This window comes from Anolis sagrei, chromosome 12 (assembly GCF_037176765.1).
Source record: "Anolis sagrei isolate rAnoSag1 chromosome 12, rAnoSag1.mat, whole genome shotgun sequence".
In the NCBI taxonomy this organism is placed as follows: domain Eukaryota; kingdom Metazoa; phylum Chordata; class Lepidosauria; order Squamata; family Dactyloidae; genus Anolis; species Anolis sagrei.
In genome coordinates this window covers 13,645,665-13,667,001 of record NC_090032.1, presented here as the reverse complement: position 1 = coordinate 13,667,001, position 21,337 = coordinate 13,645,665, and the positions used below count along the sequence as shown (strand labels likewise).

General features: G+C 47.2%; 1 protein-coding gene across 1 annotated transcript in view; it reads left to right on the top strand.

The window, feature by feature from the left end:
* The window catches only part of PCP4L1 (Purkinje cell protein 4 like 1), a 48,785-nt gene that overhangs the window by 8,800 nt on the left and 18,648 nt on the right, over nt 1-21,337 (top strand). The window contains exon 2 of the mRNA XM_060758642.2: nt 19,932-19,986. Coding sequence (XP_060614625.2) covers nt 19,932-19,986 — 55 coding nt within the window. The remainder of the gene's footprint in view (nt 1-19,931; nt 19,987-21,337) is intronic.

Sequence of the window (21,337 nt, the reverse complement as noted above, 5' to 3'; positions counted from 1 at the left end):
GCTTGGAAGTGATCCCCAAAGGCCATTCAGTCCAATCCCATTCTACTAGGAAGGAAGGCACAATCAGAGCCCTCCCGACAGATGGTCATCCAGCCTCAGCTTAACAACCTCCAGAGACAAAAGAATACTCCTCTGTGCTCCAAGGCACTTTATATTCCACTTGGCTTGGGAGGGATCCACAAAGGCCATCCAGTCCAATCCCATTCGGACAGGCAGGAAGGCACCATCAAAGCCCTCCCGACAGATGGTCATCCAGCCTCAGCTTAACAACCTCCAGAGACAAAAGACGACTCCTCTGCACTGCAAGGCAATTTATATTCTACTAGGCTTGGAAGGAATTCCCAAAGGCCATCCAGTCAAATCCCATTCAGACAGGCAGGAAGGCACCATCAAAGCCCTCCCGACAGATGGTCATCCAGCCTCAGCTTAACAACCTCCAGAGACAAAAGACGACTCCTCTGCACTCCAAGGCAATTTATATTCTACTAGGCTTGGGAGGGATCCCCAAACGCCATCCAGTCCAATCCCATTCGGACAGGCAGGAAGGCACCATCAAAACCCTCCTGACAGATGTCCATCCAGCCTCATCCTCTACTTAAAGATCTCCAGAGAAGGAAGGAGACACTACTAGTCTAGCCTATATCCCACTAGGCTTGGGAGGGATCTCCAAAGGCCATCCAGTCCAATCCCATTCTGCCAGGCAGGAAGGCACTATCAAAGCTCTCCGAACAGATGGCCATCCAGTCTCTACCTAAAGACCTTCAGAGAAGGAAGGAGACTCCACTAGACTCCAAAGCAATCTATATCCCACTAGGCTTGGAAGGGATCCCCAAAGGCCATTCAGTCCAATCCCATTCTACTAGGAAGGAAGGCACAATCAGAGCCCTCCTGACAGATGGCCACCCAGCTTCTTTAAAAAGTCAAGTCAAGGGCGCTGCACATTTTGCTGTTGCTTAGGACGTACGTTCTTCCAATCATCCTAAATATATCTCAGTTATAGTCTGAGCAGCCCAAAGGTAAACGCTACTCCTTCCTTTCTCAGCAGATAGAGTGACACTTCTCGGTTTAAGGTGTTCTCGGCAGGAGAGCCAATCCATGGGAGGCTGTGACTTATGCACAGTGTGAACAAGGCCAAGGGGGGACGAAGGAGAGGAATCATAGAATCATAGAATCGAAGAGTTGGAAGAGACCTCCTGGGCCATCCAGTCCAACCCCCTGCCAAGAAGCAGGAATATTGCATTCAAATCACCCCTGACAAATGGCCATCCAGCCTCTGCTTAAAAGCTTCCAAAGAAGGAGCCTCCACCACACTCCGGGGCAGAGAGTTCCACTGCTGAACGGCTCTCACAGCTAGGAAGTTCTTCCTCATGTTCAAATGGAATCTCCTCTCTTGTAGTTTGAAGCCATTGTTCCGCGTCCTAGTCTCCAGGGAAGCAGAAAACAAGCTTGCTCCCTCCTCCCTGTGGCTTCCTCTCACATATTTATACATGGCTATCATATCCCCTCTCAGCCTTCTCTTCTTCAGGCTAAACATGCCCAGTTCCTTAAGCTGCTCCTCATAGGGCTTGTTCTCCAGACCCTTGATCATTTTAGTCGCCCTCCTCTGGACACATTCCAGCTTGTCAATATCTCTCTTGAATTGTGGTGCCCAGAATTGGACACAATATTCCAGATGTGGTCTAACCAAAGCAGAATAGAGGGGTAGCATTACTTCCTTAGATCTAGACACTATGCTCCTATTGATGCAGGCCAAAATCCCATTGGCTTTTTTTGCCGCCACATCACATTGTTGGCTCATGTTTAACTTGTTGTCCACGAGGAATCCAAGATCTTTTTCACACGTACTGCTCTCGAGCCAGGCGTCCCCCATTCTGTATCTTTGCATTTCGTTTTTCCTGCCAAAGTGGAGTATCTTGCATTTGTCACTGTTGAACTTCATTTTGTTAGTTTTGGCCCATCTCTCTAATCTGTCAAGATCGTTTTGAATTCTGCTCCTGTCCTCTGGACTATTGGCTATCCCTCCCAATTTGGTGTCGTCTGCAAACTTGATGATCATGCCTTCTAGCCCTTCATCTAAGTCATTAATAAAGATGTTGAACAGGACCGGGCCCAGGACGGAACTCTGCGGCACTCCACTCATCACTTCTTTCCAAGATGAAGAGGAAGCATTAGTGAGCACTCTCTGGGTTCGTCCACTTAACCAATTACGGATCCACCTCACCGTAGTCTTGCCTAGCCCACATTGGACTAGTTTCCTTGCCAGAAGGTCATGGGGGACCTTGTCGAAGGCCTTACTGAAATCCAGGTACGCTCCATCCACGGCATTCCCCGCATCTACCCAGCTTGTAACTCTATCGAAGAAAGAGATCAGATGAGTCTGGCATGACTTGTTTTTGATAAATCCATGTTGACTATTAGCGATGACTGCATTTGTTTCTAAGTGTTTGTAGACCGCTTCCTTAACAATGAGGAGGCTCATCTTCTCCAGGAGTTCTTATTCCAGTCAACTCGGCAGGCTCAATGCGCAGGGATCTCCCCAATGGCTCCGCAGGCAATGTGCCGAAGCCATGTGCCGCGCACTCCAGCTGCAAACCTCTTCTGCAGAGAGGAAGCTGGAAAGAGCCATCGAGGGGGACTCTGGTTAAGCAGGGTTGACAGGAGCCGTTTAGGCATGAGCAGCCCGGGCTGATTCTCTTAATCATGGCTAATTGGCTTAGAGAGGCCAGGGAGAGCCATCGCTGGTGCTCGGGGCTCTGGGCTGGGAGCTGGCACCGGCACATGGGCTCCAGATGGGCACCGCTGATTGCAAAGGGCTCTCCATGTGCCTTGCCAGCTCCTCACATCTTTCCATGATCCGGTTGGCATGCGAGGGTGCATTCGTTGCCTAAAACTGAGCCTCCTCCTGCAGAACAATTTGTATTTTTGCCAAGAGGTCAACTTACTTTTTGAGTCGTTCCCAAACCTCTTCCTCGCCAGTATGACCAATGTCTGTGCAGGCAGCTGTAATAATAATCTATACCTGTATCCACTAGGCTTGGAAGGGATACCCAAAGGCCATCCAGTCCAATCCTATTCTGTCAGGCAAGAAGGCACCATCACCTGGGACAAGAGTTAGTCAGGAAAGGAGGCTTTTTCCTTTTTCCTTTTTCAGGACTTTGGAAAGCTTCTCATAGAATCACAGAGTTGGAAGAGACCTCATGGGCCATCCAGTCCAACCCCATTCTGCCAAGAAGCAGAAACATTGCATTCAAAGCACCCTGGCAGATGGCCATCCACCCTCTGTTTAAAAGCTTCCAAAGAAGGCGCCTCCACCACACTCCGGCTGCTGAATGGCTCTCACAGTCAGGAAGTTCTTCCTAATATTCAGGTGGAATCTCTTTTCTTGTAGCCAGAAGCCAGAATGGATGTCCAAAAAACTTCTAACTGGGCAGAGACTCCAAAGTGACATGCACAAGAAGTGGAAAAAGGGAGAAATCACCAAAGAAGAATTCAAACAACTAGCCAGCTCTTGTAGGGAGAAGGTTCGCAAGGCTAAAGCACAAAACGAGCTCAGGCTTGCAGGGACATTAAAGATAGGAATGTAGATAGGGCAGAGAGTTCCACTGCTGAACAGCTCTCAGTCAGGAAGTTCTTCCTAAATTCTTCCCCTGACAGATGGCCATCCAGCCTCTGTTTATTTATTTATTTATCATGTCAGGAGCAACCAGATATTTGTATTACATTTTTAACAAAACAAACAAACAGACAGACAGACAAAACACAAAGTTTGCAAGCTTGGTAGTTGATTAAATGTCCTTTGACCAGTATCGCCTGAGGGCTGAGAAAAGCGGTATAGAAATAAAGTAAATAAATAAATATCTGACCACTTGGAGTGGCTCTGGTGTTGCTGCAAGAAGGTCCTCCATTGTGCATGTAGCAGGGCTCAGGTTGCAGAGACATCTCCAGCTCATCCTTTGTTTGGGAATCAGCCAGCACATCAACGATTTAAATCAAGAAATGGTTTTCTAAGATCTACAGAGACACTCGCTGGAATTCCTCAGCAAGCGAGAGTCCAAAAGTGGCAGGCTCAAACCCAGAACCTCAATCAATGACTCATACTAAATGAGAGACTCCCCCTGGGCACATAGAAAACTGGGCGACTTGGAAGGCGCTGAACAGACTGCGCTCTGGCACCACGAGATGCAAAGCCAACCTCAGAAATGGGGCTACAAAGTGGAATCCACGACATGTGAGTGGGGAGAAGAGCAAACCACAGACCACCTGCCGTAATGCAACCTGAGCCCTGCCACATGCACAATGGAGGACCTTCTTGCGGCAACACCAGAGGCACTCCAAGTGGCCAGATACTGGTCAAAGGACATTTAATCAACTACCAAGCTTGCAAACTCTGTTTTGTCTGTTTGTTAAAAATGTAATACAATTGTTTGGTTAATACTGACTAAATAAATAAATACATAGGTGGTCTGTGGTTTGCTCTTCTCCACACTTGCATATCGTGGATTCCACTTTGTGGCCCCATTTCTGAAGGTTGGCTCTGCAACTCATGGTGCCAGAGCGCAGTCTGTTCAGCGCCTTCCAAGTCGCCCAGTCTTCTGTGTGCCCAGGAGGGAGTCTCTCATTTGATATCAGCCATTGATTAAGATTCTGGGTTTGAGCCTGCCACTTCTGGACTCTTGCTTGCTGGGGTGTTCCAGCGAGTGTCTCTGTAGATCTTAGAAAAGTATTTCTTGATTTAAGTCGTTGACGTGCTGGCTGATACCCAAACAGGGGATGAGCTGGATATGTCACTGCCTTGGTCCTTTCACTATTAGCTGCTACTTCCCAGCGGATGTCAGGTGGTACAATACCAGCTAGACAATGTAATTTCTCCAGTGGTGTAGGGCGCAGACACCCCGTAATAATGTGGCATGTCTCATTAAGAGCCACACCCACTGTTTTAGTGTGGTGAGATGCGTTCCACACTGGGCATGCATACTCAGCAGCAGAGTAGCATAGCGCAAGGGCAGAAGTCTTCACTGTGTCTGGTTGTGATCCCCAGGTTGTGCCAGCCAGCTTTCTTATGATATTGTTTCCAGCACCCACTTTTTGCTTGATATTCAGGCAGTGCTTCTTGTAGGTAAGAGCACGGTCCAGAGTGACTCCCAGGTATTTGGGTGCTCTGCAATGCTCCAGTGGGATTCCTTCCCGGATAATCCTCAGAGCTCGGGATGCTTGTCTGTTCTTGAGATGAAAAGCACATGTTTGTTAGGCTTGGGCAATCCATGGTTCTAAATAGTTCTAAAGTACTTACAAAACTAAAGTTCTGGTGGTGAAAATTTCAGTACTCTAACAAAACTCTCAAAATTTCATAATAAATGGCAGTTTCTAATTGGTTCTGTCATTAAAATCACCAATAATGAAATAATAATTAAATTTTGGAAGTTTTGTTAGAGTTCTGAAATTTTCACCAGTACTTCCAGAACTTTAATTTTGGAAGTACTTCAGAACCATTTAGAACCATGGATTGCCCAAGCCTAATGTTTGTGTTTTAGATGGGTTGGGGATCAGCTGGTTTTCCCTGTAATAGTCAGTAAGAGCACCTAGCGCTTCGGAGAGATTCTGTTCAACCATCTCAAAGCTCCCTGCTTGAGCGGTGATGGCTCAATCATCAGCATAGATGAAACTCTCTGTCCCTTCTGGCAGTGGCTGGTCATTTGTGTAGATGCTGAACATGGATGGAGCAAGCACGCTCCCCTGAGGCAGGCCGTTCTTCTGTTTCCGCCATCTGCTTCTCTGGCCCTGGAACTCAACAAAAAAGCTCCTGTTTTGTAGCAGGTTTCCTATGAGGCGGGTGAGGTGGTCGTCCTTTGTGATATCACCCAGGAGGAGGCGGTGGTTCACAGTATCATAAGCCGCTTGACAGGTCTATGAAGACAGCTCCTGTGATCTGCTGCCTTTCAAAGCCATCTTCTATGTGCTGAGTCAGGTTCAGCACTTGCGATGCGCAGCTTTTGCCTTTCCTGAAGCCAGCTTGCTGTGGGATCAGACAGGGGTCTATTTTTTTCCATAATTCTATGCAAAATAATTCTCTCCAGAACTTTGTAGAGGTGGCACAATAAGGAGATTGGTCTTTTTGGGTCACTACGGTCTTTGCCTGGCTTCAAGATGGCGATGACTCTTGCTTTCCTCCAGATTTTGGGGATCTGACAGGATGCAGTGCAGTTGTTCATCAGCCTCTGTTTAAATGTTTCCAAAGAAGGAGCCTCTACTGTCAAGGGAAGCAGAGGTTGTTCAGCTTTGGATTTTCCCATGGAGAGAAACAAATGGGGGTATAAATCTATCCAAAATGACCCCAGAAGCACTTTAGTTTATGGTTCGTGCAATTAAATCCTTCCTCATCCCGGTTTCCCCTTCATGACGATTTTACATTGCCTATCTCCCAGTGTTTTTAAAATATTTTAAATTTTTATTCTTGAAGTGGCCCTGCCCTGTGGAATTTCTTGTGTTTGATTTTATATTGCTGTTTATTATATTGTTTTTTGCATTTATGTTTTTGTGTAATACTGTGTTTATTGAGTTGATGGGCATGGCCTCATGTAAGCCGCCCCAAGTCCCCCTGGAGGAGATGGAGCGGGGTATAAATACAGTTTTATTATTACTTTATCTATACACATAAAAAAATGAGAATACATGAGTATATGAATCATAGAATCATAGAATCAAAGAGTTGGAAGAGACCTCATGGGCCATCCAGTCCAACCCCATTCTGCCAAGAAGCAGGAATATTGCATTCAAATCACCCCTGACAGATGGCCATCCAGCCTCTGCTTAAAAGCTTCCAAAGAAGGAGCCTCCACCACACTCCGGGGCAGAGAGTTCCACTGCTGAACAGCTCTCACAGTCAGGAAGTTCTTCCTAATGTTCAGATGGAATCTCCTCTCTTGTAGTTTGAAGCCATTGTTCCATTGCGTCCTAGTCTCCAAGGAAGCAGAAAACAAGCTTGCTCCCTCCTCCCTGTGGCTTCCTCTCACATATTTATACATGGCTATCACATCTCCTCTCAGCCTTCTCTTCTTCAGGCTAAACATACTCAGCTCCTTAAGACGCTCCTCATAGGACTTGTTCTCCAGACCCTTGATCATTTTAGTCGCCCTCCTCTGGACACATTCCAGCTTGTCAATATCTCTCTTGAATTGTGGTGCCCAGAATTGGACACAATATTCCAGGTGTGGTCTAACCGAAGCAGAATAGAGGGGTAGCATTACTGCAATATGAGACTGGGGTGTCCACTTACACAGACAGCCTCCCACCTCCACAAACAGCTCTAGCTCCCACTACTCAGGAGACACCAATGGCCCTCCCACCAATGACATTGCAGGTTATAGTGAGCGCCATGAACGTGTCCAAGAGCCCTGCCAATGTCTTCCACAAACACAATACTGCCCCCCACTCAAGTGAAGGCTTTCATGTGGGGAAAATTCCCTCCTAGATTGTATGTGTTTCCTCCACCACAGACATCCCAGTGTTTCTGACTCTCTCCATTGGTATGGAATTTGCATGACCCCGCCCACTGCCTCTCCCTTAACCCTTTCCTCTTCTTTTCTATGGCAAACAGCAAACAGAGGAATTGAGCAGCAACTGAACATACTAGAGAGGTTTGTGGAGAACTCACCATGATTTCTAAGAGTTGTAGATACTGGGATGTATAGTTCACCTGCAATCTAAGAGCACTCTGAACTCACCAATGATGGACCTGGAACTAACTTGGTACAAAGAACTCCCATGTCCTACAAAAACTACTGGAGGTCTTTTGGAGTGGATTTATAGGAGTTGTTGTTCATCTACATCCAGAGCGCACTATAAACCCAAACAATGATGGATGTGGACCAAATTTGGCTTGCGTGCCTGATACGTCCAAATTTGAATACTGGGGTTTTGAGCGGAATTGGCCTGGGTATTTTGAAGTTGTAAATACTGGGATTTGTAGTTCACCTGCAATCTAAGAGCACTCTGAACTCTGCCAATAACGGACCTGGAACTAACTTGGCACACAGAGCCCCCATGACCAGCAAAAGTACTTTCAAATTAAAAGAAAGGAGATTCCATCTGAACATTAGGAAGAACTTCCTGACTGTGAGAGCTGTTCAGCAGTGGAACTCTCTGCCCTATCTGCATTCCTATCTTTAATGTCCCTGCAAGCCTGAGCTCGTTTTGTGCTTTAGCCTTGCGAACCTTCTCCCTACAAGAGCTGGCTATTTGTTTGAATTCTTCTTTGGTGATTTCTCCCTTTTTCCACTTCTTGTGCATGTCACTTTGGAGTCTCAGCCCAGTTAGAATTTCTTTGGACATCCATTCTGGCTTCTGGCTACAAGAAAAGAGATTCCACCAGAACATTAGGAAGAACTTCCTGACTGTGAGAGCTGTTCAGCAGTGGAACTCTCTGCCCTATCTACATTCCTATCTTTAATGTCCCTGCAAGCCTGAGCTCGTTTTGTGCTTTAGCCTTGCGAACCTTTTCCCTACAAGTTTAATAATAATGTCCCTGCAAGCCTGAGCTCGTTTTGTGCTTTAGCCTTGCGAACCTTTTCCCTACAAGAGCTGGCTATTTGTTTGAATTCTTCTTTGGTGATTTCTCCCTTTTTCCACTTCTTGTGCATGTCACTTTGGAGTCTCTGCCCAGTTAGAAGTTTTTTGGACATCCATTCTGGCTTCTGGCTACAAGAAAAGAGATTCCACCTGAACATTAGGAAGAACTTCCTGACTGTGAGAGCCATTCAGCAGTAGAACTCTCTGCCCCGGAGTGTGGTGGAGGCGCCTTCTTTGGAAGCTTTTAAAACAGAGGATGGATGGCCATCTGCCAGGGTGCTTTGAATGCAATGTTCCTGCTTCTTGGCTGAATGGGGTTGGACTGGATGGCCCATGAGGTTTCTTCCAACTCTATAATTCTAGGTCTTTGGGGGAAATTCACCGTCCTTTGGGGGAGTTGTAGTTCATCTTCATCCATAGAGCACTGTGAACTCAAACACGTGACAGGGGACAGCTAGTGATTCTATATAACAGTGAAAGCAAAATGCACGCCATTCATTCAGTTGGTCATTTCAACCAAGAAGAATAGTTCAGAAGGCAAATACTAACTTGAAACTGGGTGCACGACCCGCTTTCTATTGTACCTCTCCTATATAGTGGCAGAAATCACTATACAACTCTCTTCTGCTTTGTTCCCCCATTTTCCTAGAATCCTGCTCTAGTTCTGAGCACTGAGGTTTAATCAGCAGTGGAGGCAAGGGGTCCCGGGGATTTTAGAAAATTATATTATTACAGATGATGGCACCATCTGCCCGCCTTCAGGTTTCCCTGAATCCCTGCCGTCCTTATGTTAACTGTGGCTAAAGGGAGGAAATGGGATTACATCCAAGCAGCAGTGTATTGCTGTGAACTATAGAATCACAGACTTGGAATAGACTCCAAGAGCCACCCAGTCCAACCTCTTGTCATGCAGGGAGAAACCATCCAAGCACTCCCAACAGATGACTTAGATGAAGGGCTAGAAGGCATGATCATCAAGTTTGCAGACGACACCAAATTGGGAGGGATAGCCAATAGTCCAGAGGACAGGAGCAGAATTCAAAACGATCTGGACAGATTAGAGAGATGGGCCAAAACTAACAAAATGAAGTTCAACAGTGACAAATGCAAGATACTCCACTTTGGCAGAAAAAACAAAATGCAAAGATACAGAATGGGGGACAATGCCTGGCTCGAGAGCAGTACGTGTGAAAAAGATCTTGGAGTCCTTGTGGACAACAAGTTAAACATGAGCCAACAATGTGATGTGGCGGCAAAAAAAGCCAATGGGATTTTGTCCTGCATCAATAGGAGCATAGTGTCTAGATCTAAGGAAGTAATGCTACCCCTCTATTCTGCTTTGGTTAGACCACATCTGGAATACTGTGTCCAATTCTGGGCACCACAATTCAAGAGAGATATTGACAAGCTGGAATGTGTCCAGAGGAGAGCGACTAAAATGATCAAGGGTCTGGAGAACAAGCCCTATGAGGAGCGGCTTAGGGAACTGGGCATGTTTAGCCTGAAGAAGAGAAGGCTGAGAGGAGATATGATAGCCATGTATAAATATGTGAGAGGAAGCCACAGGGAGGAGGGAGCAAGCTTGTTTTCTGCTTCCTTGGAGACTAGGACGCGGAACAATGGCTTCAAACTACAAGAGAGGAGATTCCATCTGAACATGAGGAAGAACTTCCTGACTGTGAGAGCCGTTCAGCAGTGGAACTCTCTGCCCCGGAGTGTGGTGGAGGCTCCTTCTTTGGAAGCTTTTAAGCAGAGGCTGGATGGCCATTTGTCAGGGGTGATTTGAATGCAATATTCCTGCTTCTTGGCAGAATGGGGTTGGACTGGATGGCCCAGGAGGTCTCTTCCAACTCTTTGATTCTATTATTCTAGATGGCCATCCAGCCCCTGATTAAAAGCCTCCAGGAAAGGAGACTCTATTGCAGTGTTTCTCAACCTTCCCAATGCCGTGACCCCTTAATACAGTTCCTTATGTGGTGGTGACCCCCAAACATAGAATTATTTTTGTTGCTACTTCATAACTGTAATTTTGCTATTGTTGTGAATTGTAATGTAAATATCAGATATGCAGGATGTGTTTTCATTCACTGGACCAAATTTGGTACAAATACCCAACATGCCCCAATTTGAATATTGGTGGGCTTGGGGGAGAGTTGTCATTTGGGAGTTGTAGTTGCTGGGATTCATAGTTCACCTACAATCAAAGAGCATTCTGAACTCCACCAACAGTGGAATTGAACCAAACTTGGCACACAAAACTCCCATGACTATCAGAAAATACTAGAAGGGTATGGTGGGCATTGAACTTGAATTTTCGAGTTGTAGTTCACCTACATCCAGAGAGCACTGTGAACTCATAGAATGATGGATCTGGACCAAGCTTGGCATGAATACTCAATACTCAATATGGCCAAATGTGAACGCTGGTGGAGTTTGGGGAAAATAGATCTTGACATTTGGGAGTTGTAGTTGCTGGAATTTATAGTTCACCTACAATCAAAGAGCCCCTTGAACCCCACCAATGATAGAATTGGGCCAAACTTCCCACACAGAACCCCAATGACCAGCAAAAAATACTGTGTTTTCAGATGGTCTTTGGCAACCCCTCTGACACCCCCTCGCGACCCCCCAGGGGTCCCGACCCCCAGGTTGAGAAACACTGCTCTATTGCATTCCCAGGTAGTGTATCCCACTGTCAAAGCGTATTTACTATGAGGAAGTTCTTCTGAATGTACAGGTGGAATCTCTTTTCCTGCGATTTGATGCCATTGCTCTATAGCAGCATTTCTCAACTTGGGGGTCGAGACCCCTGCGGGGGTTGTGACGGGGTTTCAGAGGGGTCACCCAAGACCATCAGAAAACACAGTGTTTTCTGTTGGTCGTGGGGTTTCTGTGTGGGAAGTTTGGCCCAATTCTATCATTGGTGGAGTCCGGAATGCTCTTTGATTGTAGGCGAACTATAAATCCCAGCAACCACTACCCCCAAATGTCAAGGTCTATTTTCTCCAAATTCTACCAGTGTTCACATTTGGGCATATTTATTTATTTATTTGGAAGTTTTCTATACCGGCCTTCTCACCTCAACCGAGGGACTCAGGTCGGTTTACAGCATATATGCAATTACAAAATATACAAATACAACCGAGTGCAACATCATTAAAGATTAAAACAAAACAATAAAATACAATAAAACATCATCATTACAATTACCCAGGCCAGAACGTCAATACAATCGCAGTCGTTGTCGTAGTCACAGTTCATCAAAGATTCAGTCCTCAAAAGCCACATTCCAGAGCCAGGTCTTTAGTAATTTCCTGAAAGTCAGGAGGGAGGGGGCAGATCGGATCTCTAGTGGAAGGGAGTTCCAGAGCCGGGGAGCCACCACCGAGAAGGCCCTGTCTCTCGTCCCCACCAAGCGCGACTGCGAAGGTGGTGGGACCGAGAGCAGGGCCCCTCCGGAAGATCTTAATAACCTTGATGGTTCATAGGGGAGAATCCGTTCGAACAGGTAGACTGGGCTGGAGTCGTTTAGGGCTTTATAGGTCAAAACCAGCACTTTGAATTGTGGTCGGAAGCTAATCGCCAGCCAGTGGAGCTGGCGTAACAGAGGGGTCATGTGGTCTCTGTACCCTGCTCCTGTTAGCAATCTAGCTGCCACTCGTTTGACTAATTGAAGCTTCTGGGCAGTCTTCAGAGGCAACCCCACGTAGAGAGCGTTGCAGTAGTCTAAACGGGATGTAACCAGAGCGTGGACTACCATGGTCCAGATCCATGATAGTTTGAGTCCACAGTGTATTATTATTATTATTATTATTATTATTATTATTATACTAGCTGTGCCCTGCCATGCGTTGCTGTGGCCCTCAGAAAACAGAGGAATTCCAGTTGAAGCAATAGACAGAAGGGACAGATGGAAGGGACATTGATAGATGGAACAGAAGGTAGATGGATAGAACCATAGATAGGTAGGTAGTTAGGTAGATATGTAGATGGAGTGATTGATGGATGGAAGGATGAATGGACATACAGACAGACAGCTTTTACGTGTGAAAAAGATCTTGGAGTCCTCGTGGACAACAAGTTAAACATGAGCCAACAATGTGATGTGGTGGCAAAAAAAGCCAATGGGATTTTGGCCTGCATCAATAGGAGCATAGTGTCTAGATCTAGGGAAGTCATGCTCCACATGCTCTATTCCGCTTTGGTTAGACCACACCTGGAATATTGTGTCCAATTCTGGGCACCACAATTCAAGAGAGATAGTGACAAGCTGGAATGTGTCCAGAGGAGGGCGACTAAAATGATCAAGGGTCTGGAGAACAAGGCCTATGAGGAGCGGCTTAAGGAGCTGGGCATGTTTAGCCTGAAGAAGAGAAGGCTGAGAGGGGATATGATAGCCATGTATAAATATGTGAGAGGAGGCCACAGGTAGGAGGGAGCAACAGGCATGTAGCCGGGGGGGGGGGGGGGCTCGGGGGGCTTCAGCCCCCCCCCCCCCCCAAATTTTCATGGTGGTTCGCGAAAAGGCCTTATTGGTGCATTATTTAAACTGTTATGTTTATTCATATCATGATCTGATCACCATACTCAATATATCCCATATGCATGGGAGTATTGGGGTAATGATACAAAAGGTTTGCTAGGCTAGACCCTCTTTCACTCAGACTCAGCCCCCTCCGAAACTCAGCCCCCCCCCCGAAACCCCCCTGAAAAAAAATTCAGCCCCCCCCCCCCCCCCCCCGAAACGAAATCCTGGCTACGGGCCTGGGGAGCAAGCTTGTTTTCTGCTTCCTTGGAGACTAGGACGCAATGGAACAATGGCTTCAAACTACAAGAGAGGAGATTCCATCTGAACACGAGGAAGAACTTCCTGACTGTGAGAGCCGTTCAGCAGTGGAACTCTCTGCCCTGGAGTGTGGTGGAGGCTCCTTCTTTGGTAGCTTTTAAACAGAGGCTGGATGGCCATCTGTCAGGGGTGATTTGAATGCAATATTCCTGCTTCTTGGCAGAATGGGGTTGGACTGGATGGCCCATGAGGTCTCTTCCAACTCTTTGATTCTATGATTCTATGGTGTGAGAGAATTGGCCGTCCTCAAGGATGTTGCCCAGGGGACGCCCGGATGTGTGTTACCTTCCTGCGGGAAGCTTCTCTCATGCCCCCTCATTAGAAGCTGGAGCTGACAGATGGGAGCTCTCCCCACTCTCTGGATTCGAACCCCCGCATTTCAGTCAGCAGTCCTGCCGGCACAAGGGTCTGACCCATTGTGCCACCGATAATGATAATGACCTGATTCCCTGTGCATCAGGTCCTCAATGCGCTTATGGTTCATCACTGTGCGCATCCCATCCCTGTGGACCAAAAATGGAGAGAGAGAAAACATAGCTTTCCTTCCTATGCTTCTCTTCCTTTCTTCCTTGGGAGATCAGCGGTGCATATGCGGCGTCTATTCTTCTTCTCGTCTGTGGATATACCATTTCGGTTCATTATGGGATAGCCCGAGGTTGCCTCAGCAACCGCAGAAGGGGGGGGGGAAATCCCATCTTGAAGGCTCAGAAAGAACCACGTTTCGCAGGCAAGTGAAAGTGGCTCCCGACCTCATTATCCGCAGCCACTATGGACTGTGGATGATGGACTTGTTGCAGAGAGGCTGGCTCTTGTCCGCAAAAAACAGAAATAAAGTATCCCCAAATCTCAAGAGGCCGCTTGCCCCTTCTTGACCTGGCCCTTGCGCATGGTGCCATCTGCGGCAGGCTTCCCATTCCCTCTGGCCAGGATTGCTGAGGTTTGCATCGCAGGGGCTTAATTGCTGCTTCGAGAGTTTAATCGCCCACTGGGATGTCATAAAAGAGCCAGATGCTGCAATGCTGCAACCTCTCCTCCCTCCCCGGCGCATGCATTCAACGCCAAAGCAGCTCCTGCACGGTTCGATGGATCCGTAGCACTGTTTGATGGGTGCCAGGCTTCCTTGGCAATATTCTGTCCAAGACAAGGAAGCTGTTTGCCAATATTGGTCACCAAATTCACTTGTCTTCTTCCACTCCTCCCACACAGTCTCATGCTCCTGGTATTATTATTATTATTATTATTATTATTATTATTATTATTGAAGCTGAGCATCCCCCCCCCCCCCCAAATAAGGTATGGTAACTTATAGTTCTGCAAAGGGCAAGGGCACCAGACTGCACAATAGGGGTTAAGTCTTGGTCAGTTTGCCAAGACATTAACAACAGCAAAGACCCCAGGAGGCTTTCAGGGAAAGAGTTACAGTTTTCCAAGGACAAAGGACCAGAGTTTATCATTCCCCACAAACATTTCCCTTTAATATCGAGCTCTTTTGTGGGGGTCTCCCAGCTGGAGGGATCCCTGAAGACCGCTAAAGGGGTCTCTTGACCTCGGTGAGCAACCAGCGAAAGCCAATCCAAGGTGTGGAAATATTAAAAATTAATCCCACCAGAGGCTGAAGAGGTTCAGTGACCGAAGCGTTTATTTCTGCGATTCAGCTGAAAAGGATGCGATTGCAGTGATCATTCACATACAAGCATCCAGATACAAAGATTTCAGGCGTTTTTATACAGTACAGGACAAAAGAAAGCAGTTTGAAACTCCCGCCGCCCCTTGCCGGCCAGCTTGACGCTGATTGGCTGAGGCTGGAACAGCTGGGAGGAGGCTTGGCGGCCCGCCTCGGCTCTCAGCCAATCAGAACGTTCCTGTGCCTCGGGAGGGCCAATGGGCGCCCTCCGCTCGCTTCTGAGTTTGGGCCAATCAGGAGCGAGGAGGGCGGGACGGCCGCAGACAAAGGGGAAAGATGATGGGATTTGGATTTCCTGCCTGCTGGAATGCAGGCTTTGTCCTGGGCGGAAAAAGGGTGATATTTGGTAAACAAAGGGCTTTCCTGTCCTTGATGGGTCTGGCGAGTGATTTGAATGGGCTAGATCGATATCGGACCACCCGGAGGGTCAACAATATCTGGGTGAATTAATCAGTCTCTTCTTCCTAAGTTTCTGTTGACCCTTTCCTGCCTGCTGTCTGCTCTGAAAGCATGCAAGGAGAAGGGATCAATCACGGGCCCATGCAAATGTAAATATGAACCATTTCGGGAGGACAAAGGGTTTCCTCCCTGTCACAGTAATCCTCAGGTCACATTCCTTTTGGGGCATGGGTCAAAGAGGAGAAGCAGGGAGGGGGACCAGAGTACATTTCATACAATATTCCATTACATAGATTTAATATATCTTACATTTCATGAGACAATCCCTCCCCCATCCCCAGCGAAAGTTTATTACAATATTGGATCTTTATTATAACGCAAACTGGAGATCTCATAGTCCTTTGGCAAAGGTGCGTGGAAACTGAGGCTGCTTGCATTTCAAGGCAAGCACCAGAAGGAAGTTCGTGGCCAGGGATGTGCCAAACAGTTCAGTTCATGAAGCAGAGAGTCAATAAGAAAAAAGGCAGAAGCCCAGCGATGGGCGCTGGGTTGGGTAGTAGCAGAGTCCATAGTCCAGTGCATAAGTCAGAGAGTTCACAAAGAGGAGACAGGAATCCAGTTATGTGCGCTGGGTCAGGAAGCAGCAGAATCCATTGTCCGGCCCTTGGCGAACTACAAATACTTGGGAGGGGGGGAAAGATGCTCAGTATCAATTCCTCCCTTCGAGGCTGGAAAATGGTCATGCTCATTTTCCCAAGCCTCGACAATTCTTTAGCACCCAGGGCCTCTTTCTAGACAGATTAGATTGTATTCTGTTGATTATTTTGGGGCCCAACTTAAGCAACAACAGCAGGACCCAGCAGGGTGGGAGAGACCAGTGGCAGAGTGTCCTTTGGGTTGGAGTAATAAAGACTGAAGTAAGAAGGTGAAGGCGGTGGAGGCAGGGGATGATGGAGTCTGTGATGGCAGTCAGCATGGAGCACTCAGGGGTCCCGAGTGAGTCCCCAATGGAGAAGGATGGCACATGGTGGAATTCTCCCATCTGGCAGTGGTCCTCAGGCCTCCTGGGGGTGCTGGCTCCTCCCTTGGCACTTGGGGGAGGGAGAAGATGGGGCACAGCCTTGCTACTCCTTCTGGCGTGGCGCCTCCTGGTGACCGCAGACAGGTCCGGCTCTCCATCATCACAGAGACTCAGGGGTAGTGTCTAGGACAGTCAGAAAGAAGGTTTACAGCCCCACCCCCACCCCACCCCCTTCCCAGCCCAAGGGTAGTTAGTAGGGAAACAAAGGGAAAACTTTCATACCTAGTGAGGACTTCAGTGGTCTCCTTTGGGCCATTCCTCTGCACAGCTTCTGGAACGGGCAGGGCCTCCTTCCTTCATGGCAGTTGCTGTGGGATCCTGGTTGCTCCTCCTGCGATGGCATTCCCCCGTGGGGGCTCAGATCAGCCTCTAGGAGGGGCTGTCTCTTCTGGGCGGCATGGGGTCTGGTCCTGCTCTCCTAGGATCTTCCTGTGCCATCTGGGTCACACAGGAAAGTCCACAGACCTCCCATTGTTCACCTCACCCAGGTAGTTGTCCTCAGCGGCAGGAGTGGATTATGGGTCCCACACCTTCCTCTACAAGGACAAACCCGTATGAATTTCTACCCTTATGAACTATGGACACATATTATGTATTTCATGGTTTCCTTGTGGCAGAGGCTTCCCCCCCCCCCCGCCCCCCATTTGACCTTTTCCCCCATCTCCTCATGAAGAAATCCCCCAGGAAACTGCAAAGCCCTGGCATTCACTAAAGAACTTTAATCCAGAATTTCCTTTGCATGAACAATATCCTGGCGACTGCCTTTTGTTCTCGGAGCATCGCCCAACAAAGTTGCCGCCCCCTGGCAAAACTTTAATCATTTTTCTACCTGGAGGGGACCTTCGAAAAGCCCCCACCTTCACACTGGTTGATTTAACTAACTTCCCACTAAGGAACATTTACCCCAGTTTCGCCCTCATTGTCCTCATGTTTGCTGCCCGGATTTTCCTTTACACATGTTGATTCATTCCAATCAAAACACAATAGATCAGCCCTGCTTGAGACTTCCTTTTTTGTCTTACGAGCCACATGGCATTATTTTTTCAAAACTCATTCACAGATTCCTTTGTGTTCTATTGTCCCGCTTCCCTCTCCCCTGATTCGCTGTCGCCGCTAGGCGGCAGGAGCCTTCCCATTGGATCCAATGCACTGCTTAAGCTTCCTGTTTGGTCCTGAAGCCCAGGGGGCGGGAGGGCCGCCTCCCAGCTGTTCGCCCGTCGCCCAATCACGGCGGGGAACGTCAGGGAAGCCGGGGTGGGAAGTTTGAACTCTACAACTTTGAATTTGCTATAAATATGACTGTATTGGTGTATTCTCCTCATGCTCTGCTGGCGAATAATTGCGGCTCTGCATTCTTTTCAGCTGAATTGCTAATAAAAGCCTCAGTGGCCATTTCTTCAACCTTGGTGAGATTTATTTGGGAAAAATCAGGGAAAATTCAGGGCCTTTCTCCTCTTTCGCTTGCCAAGGGTTTCAGACTCTCCTTGGTGGGTCTAAGGGGGGGGGGGGCTTGAGGGGCTTCAGCCCCCCCCCCAAATTCTCATGGTGGTTCACGAAAAGGCCTTACTGGTGCATTATTTAAACTGTTATGTTTATTCATATCATGATCTGATCACCATACTCAATATATCCCATATGCATGGGAGTATTGGGGTAATGATACAAAAGGTTTGCTAGGCTAGACCCTCTTTCACTCAGACTCAGCCCCCCCCCCCCCCGAAACTCAGCCCCCGAACCCCCCCCTGAAAAAAATTCAGCCCCCCACCCCAAAACGAAATCCTGGCTACAGGCCTGCCACCAACGATAGAACTGGGCCAAACCTCCCACACAGAACCCCCATGTGGGCCACAGCAACGGGTAGCAGGGGACGGCTAGTATATCTATATATATACACACACACACACACGCAATACTTTATATATTACTATTATATATATTGCTATATAATACATATATATTATATTATATATATTATTGTTATATATACTACTATATAATATAATGTTAGAATAGAGTTAGAAGGGACTCTATCATGGTATTGGGGGAGAACAGACAGGAAGGAAGGAGAGAAGAAAGGAGGGAGGGAAAAAGGGAAGGAATGAAGGAGGGAAAAGGGGAAGGAAGGAAAGAGAGGAGGAGGGAGGGAAAAGAAGGAAGGAGGGAAGGAAAGAGAGAAGGAAGGAAAGAAAGAGGTACCGAAGGAAGGAAGAAGACAAAGTAGAAAGGAAAGAAAAGGGAGGGAAATGCAGGAAAGAGGTAAAGAAAGAAGGAAGGAGAAAAGGAAATAAAAAGTGAAAGAAGGAAGGAAACAGGGAGGGAAGAAAGGAGATAAAGGAAGAAGTAGAGAAAGGGGGAGGGAGGGAAGGAAAGAGAGAAAGGAGAATGAAACCAAAGAGCAAAAGAAGGAAGGAAGGAAAGAGGTAGAGGAGGAAGAAAGGATACAAAGGAAGAAGTAGAGAAAGGGGGAGGGAAGGAAGGAAAGAGAGAAGGAGGGAGGGAAAAGAAGGAAGGAGGAAAGAAAAGAGGGAAGGAAGGAGAGAAGGAACGAAAGAAAGAGGTACCGAAGGAAGGAAGAAGACAAAGTAGAAAGGAAAGAAAAGGGAGGGAAATGCAGGAAAGAGGTAAAGAAAGAAGGAAGGAGAAAAGGAAATAAAAAGTGAAAGAAGGGAGGGAAGAAAGGAGGGAAGAAAGGAGGGAAGAAAACAGGGAGGGAAGAAAGGAGACAAAGGAAGAAGTAGAGAAAGGGGGAGGTAAGGAAGGAAAGAGAGAAGGGAGGATGAAACCAAAGAGCAAAAGAAGGAAGGAAAGAAAGAGGCAGAGAAGGAAGAAAGGAGAGAAAGGGGAAGAAAAAGGAGGGAAGGAATAGGTAGGTACCTCTCTTTCATAATAGTCCAGATATCTACCTCTACTTCGAAAATTCTTACTATAGGCCACAGCAATGTGTGGCAGGGCACAGCTAGTAACTTATAAATACTTTAACTTCTGCAACTTTTGAGCTGTGAATGTGTGCCCAAGCCTTAAGGGCTCCTTTTTGCAGTTTTTCTGAAAGTGGCTGCTGGGTAAACAATGAGACCAACAGTCCGGCTTTTGCACCAAAGGAGATGATGGAGAGCGATTGATGCTTCCCCATCGCTGTACATGACACATCCTCCCTATATATACAAAGTTTCTTTCTTCCCCTGGCAACTGTTTGGCAAACTTCTCCTCTGCGTGACATTGGCAAGTGGATAGGACACGCAGGGACATCTGACTGAGTGACGGGAGCCTGGAGGCAGGCGGGACACTGGTCCAAAAACAGCATGTTTTTAATGAGTCCCTTTCTCTCTCCTCTTTTTCTCCAATTTTCCCCTCTGCAGCTCAGTTCCAATGAGACACCGTCTCCCAGTGAGATTCCTGGCCAGGAGGGGAAAGGTGAGTGGAAGACCGTTGGCGTTCGGAGGCAAAATATACATTTTCTGTATTGTCGAAGGCTTTCATGGCCAGAATCACTGGGTTGTTGTAGGTTTTTTCGGGCTATATGGCCATGTTCTAGAGGCATTCTCTCCTGACGTTTCGCCTGCATCTATGGCAAGCATCCTCAGAGGTAGTGAGGTCTGTTGGAACTAGGAAAGTGGGTTTATATATCTGTGGAATGACCAGGGTGAGACAAAGGTCTCTTGTCTGTTCGAGCTAGGCGTGAATATTTCAATTGACCACCTTAGAATCATAGAATCATAGAATCAAAGAGTTGGAAGAGACCTCATGGGTTGGAAGAGACCTCACCTTGATTAGCATTTGATGGCCTAGCAGTGCCTGGGGCAATTTTTTGTTGAGAGCTGATTAGATGTACCTGACTAAAATGATCAAGGGTCTGCAGAACAAACCCTATGAGGAATGGCTAAAGGAGTTGGGCATGTTTAGCCTGAAGAAGAGAAGGCTGAGAGGAGATATGATAGCCATGTATAAATATGTGAGAGGAAGCCACAGGGAGGAGGGAGCAAGCTTGTTTTCTGCTTCCCTGGAGTCTAGGACGCAATGGAACAATGGCTTCAAACTACAAGAGAGGAGATTCCACCTGAATATGAGGAAGAACCTCCTGACCGTGAGAGCCGTTCAGCAGTGGAACTCTCTGCCCCGGAGTGTGGTGGAGGCTCCTTCTTTGGAAGCTTTAAACAGAGGCTGGATGGCCATCTGTCAGGGGTGATTTGAATGCAATATTCCTGCTTCTTGACAGAATGGGTTGGACTGGATGGCCCATGAGGCCGCTTCCAACTCAATGATTCTATGATTCTATCTATGATTCTATTGTTGTTTCCTCTCTGTTGTTTTGCTGTTGTAATTTTAGAATTTTTTTAATACTGGTAGCCAGATTTTGTTCATTTTTATGGTTTCCTCCTTTCTGTTGAAATTGTCCACATGCTTGTGGATTTCAATGGTTTCTCTGTGTAGTCTGACACAGAAATGCTGGACCACTCTCACAACCACCATGTCAGACTACACAGAGAAGCCATTGAAATCCACAAGCATGTGGACAATTTCAACAGAAAGGAGGAAACCATGAAAATGAATAAAATCTGGCTACCAGTATTTAAAAAAACTCTAAAATTACAACAGCAAAAGAACAGAGAGGGAACAATCAAGGACATCTAATCAGCTCTCAACAAAAGATTACCCCAGGCACTGCCAGGCCATCAAATGCTAATTAAGGTGGTCAGTTGAAACATTCACACCTAGCCCCAGCAGACAAGAGTTCTTTGTCCCACCCTGGTCATTCCACAGATAA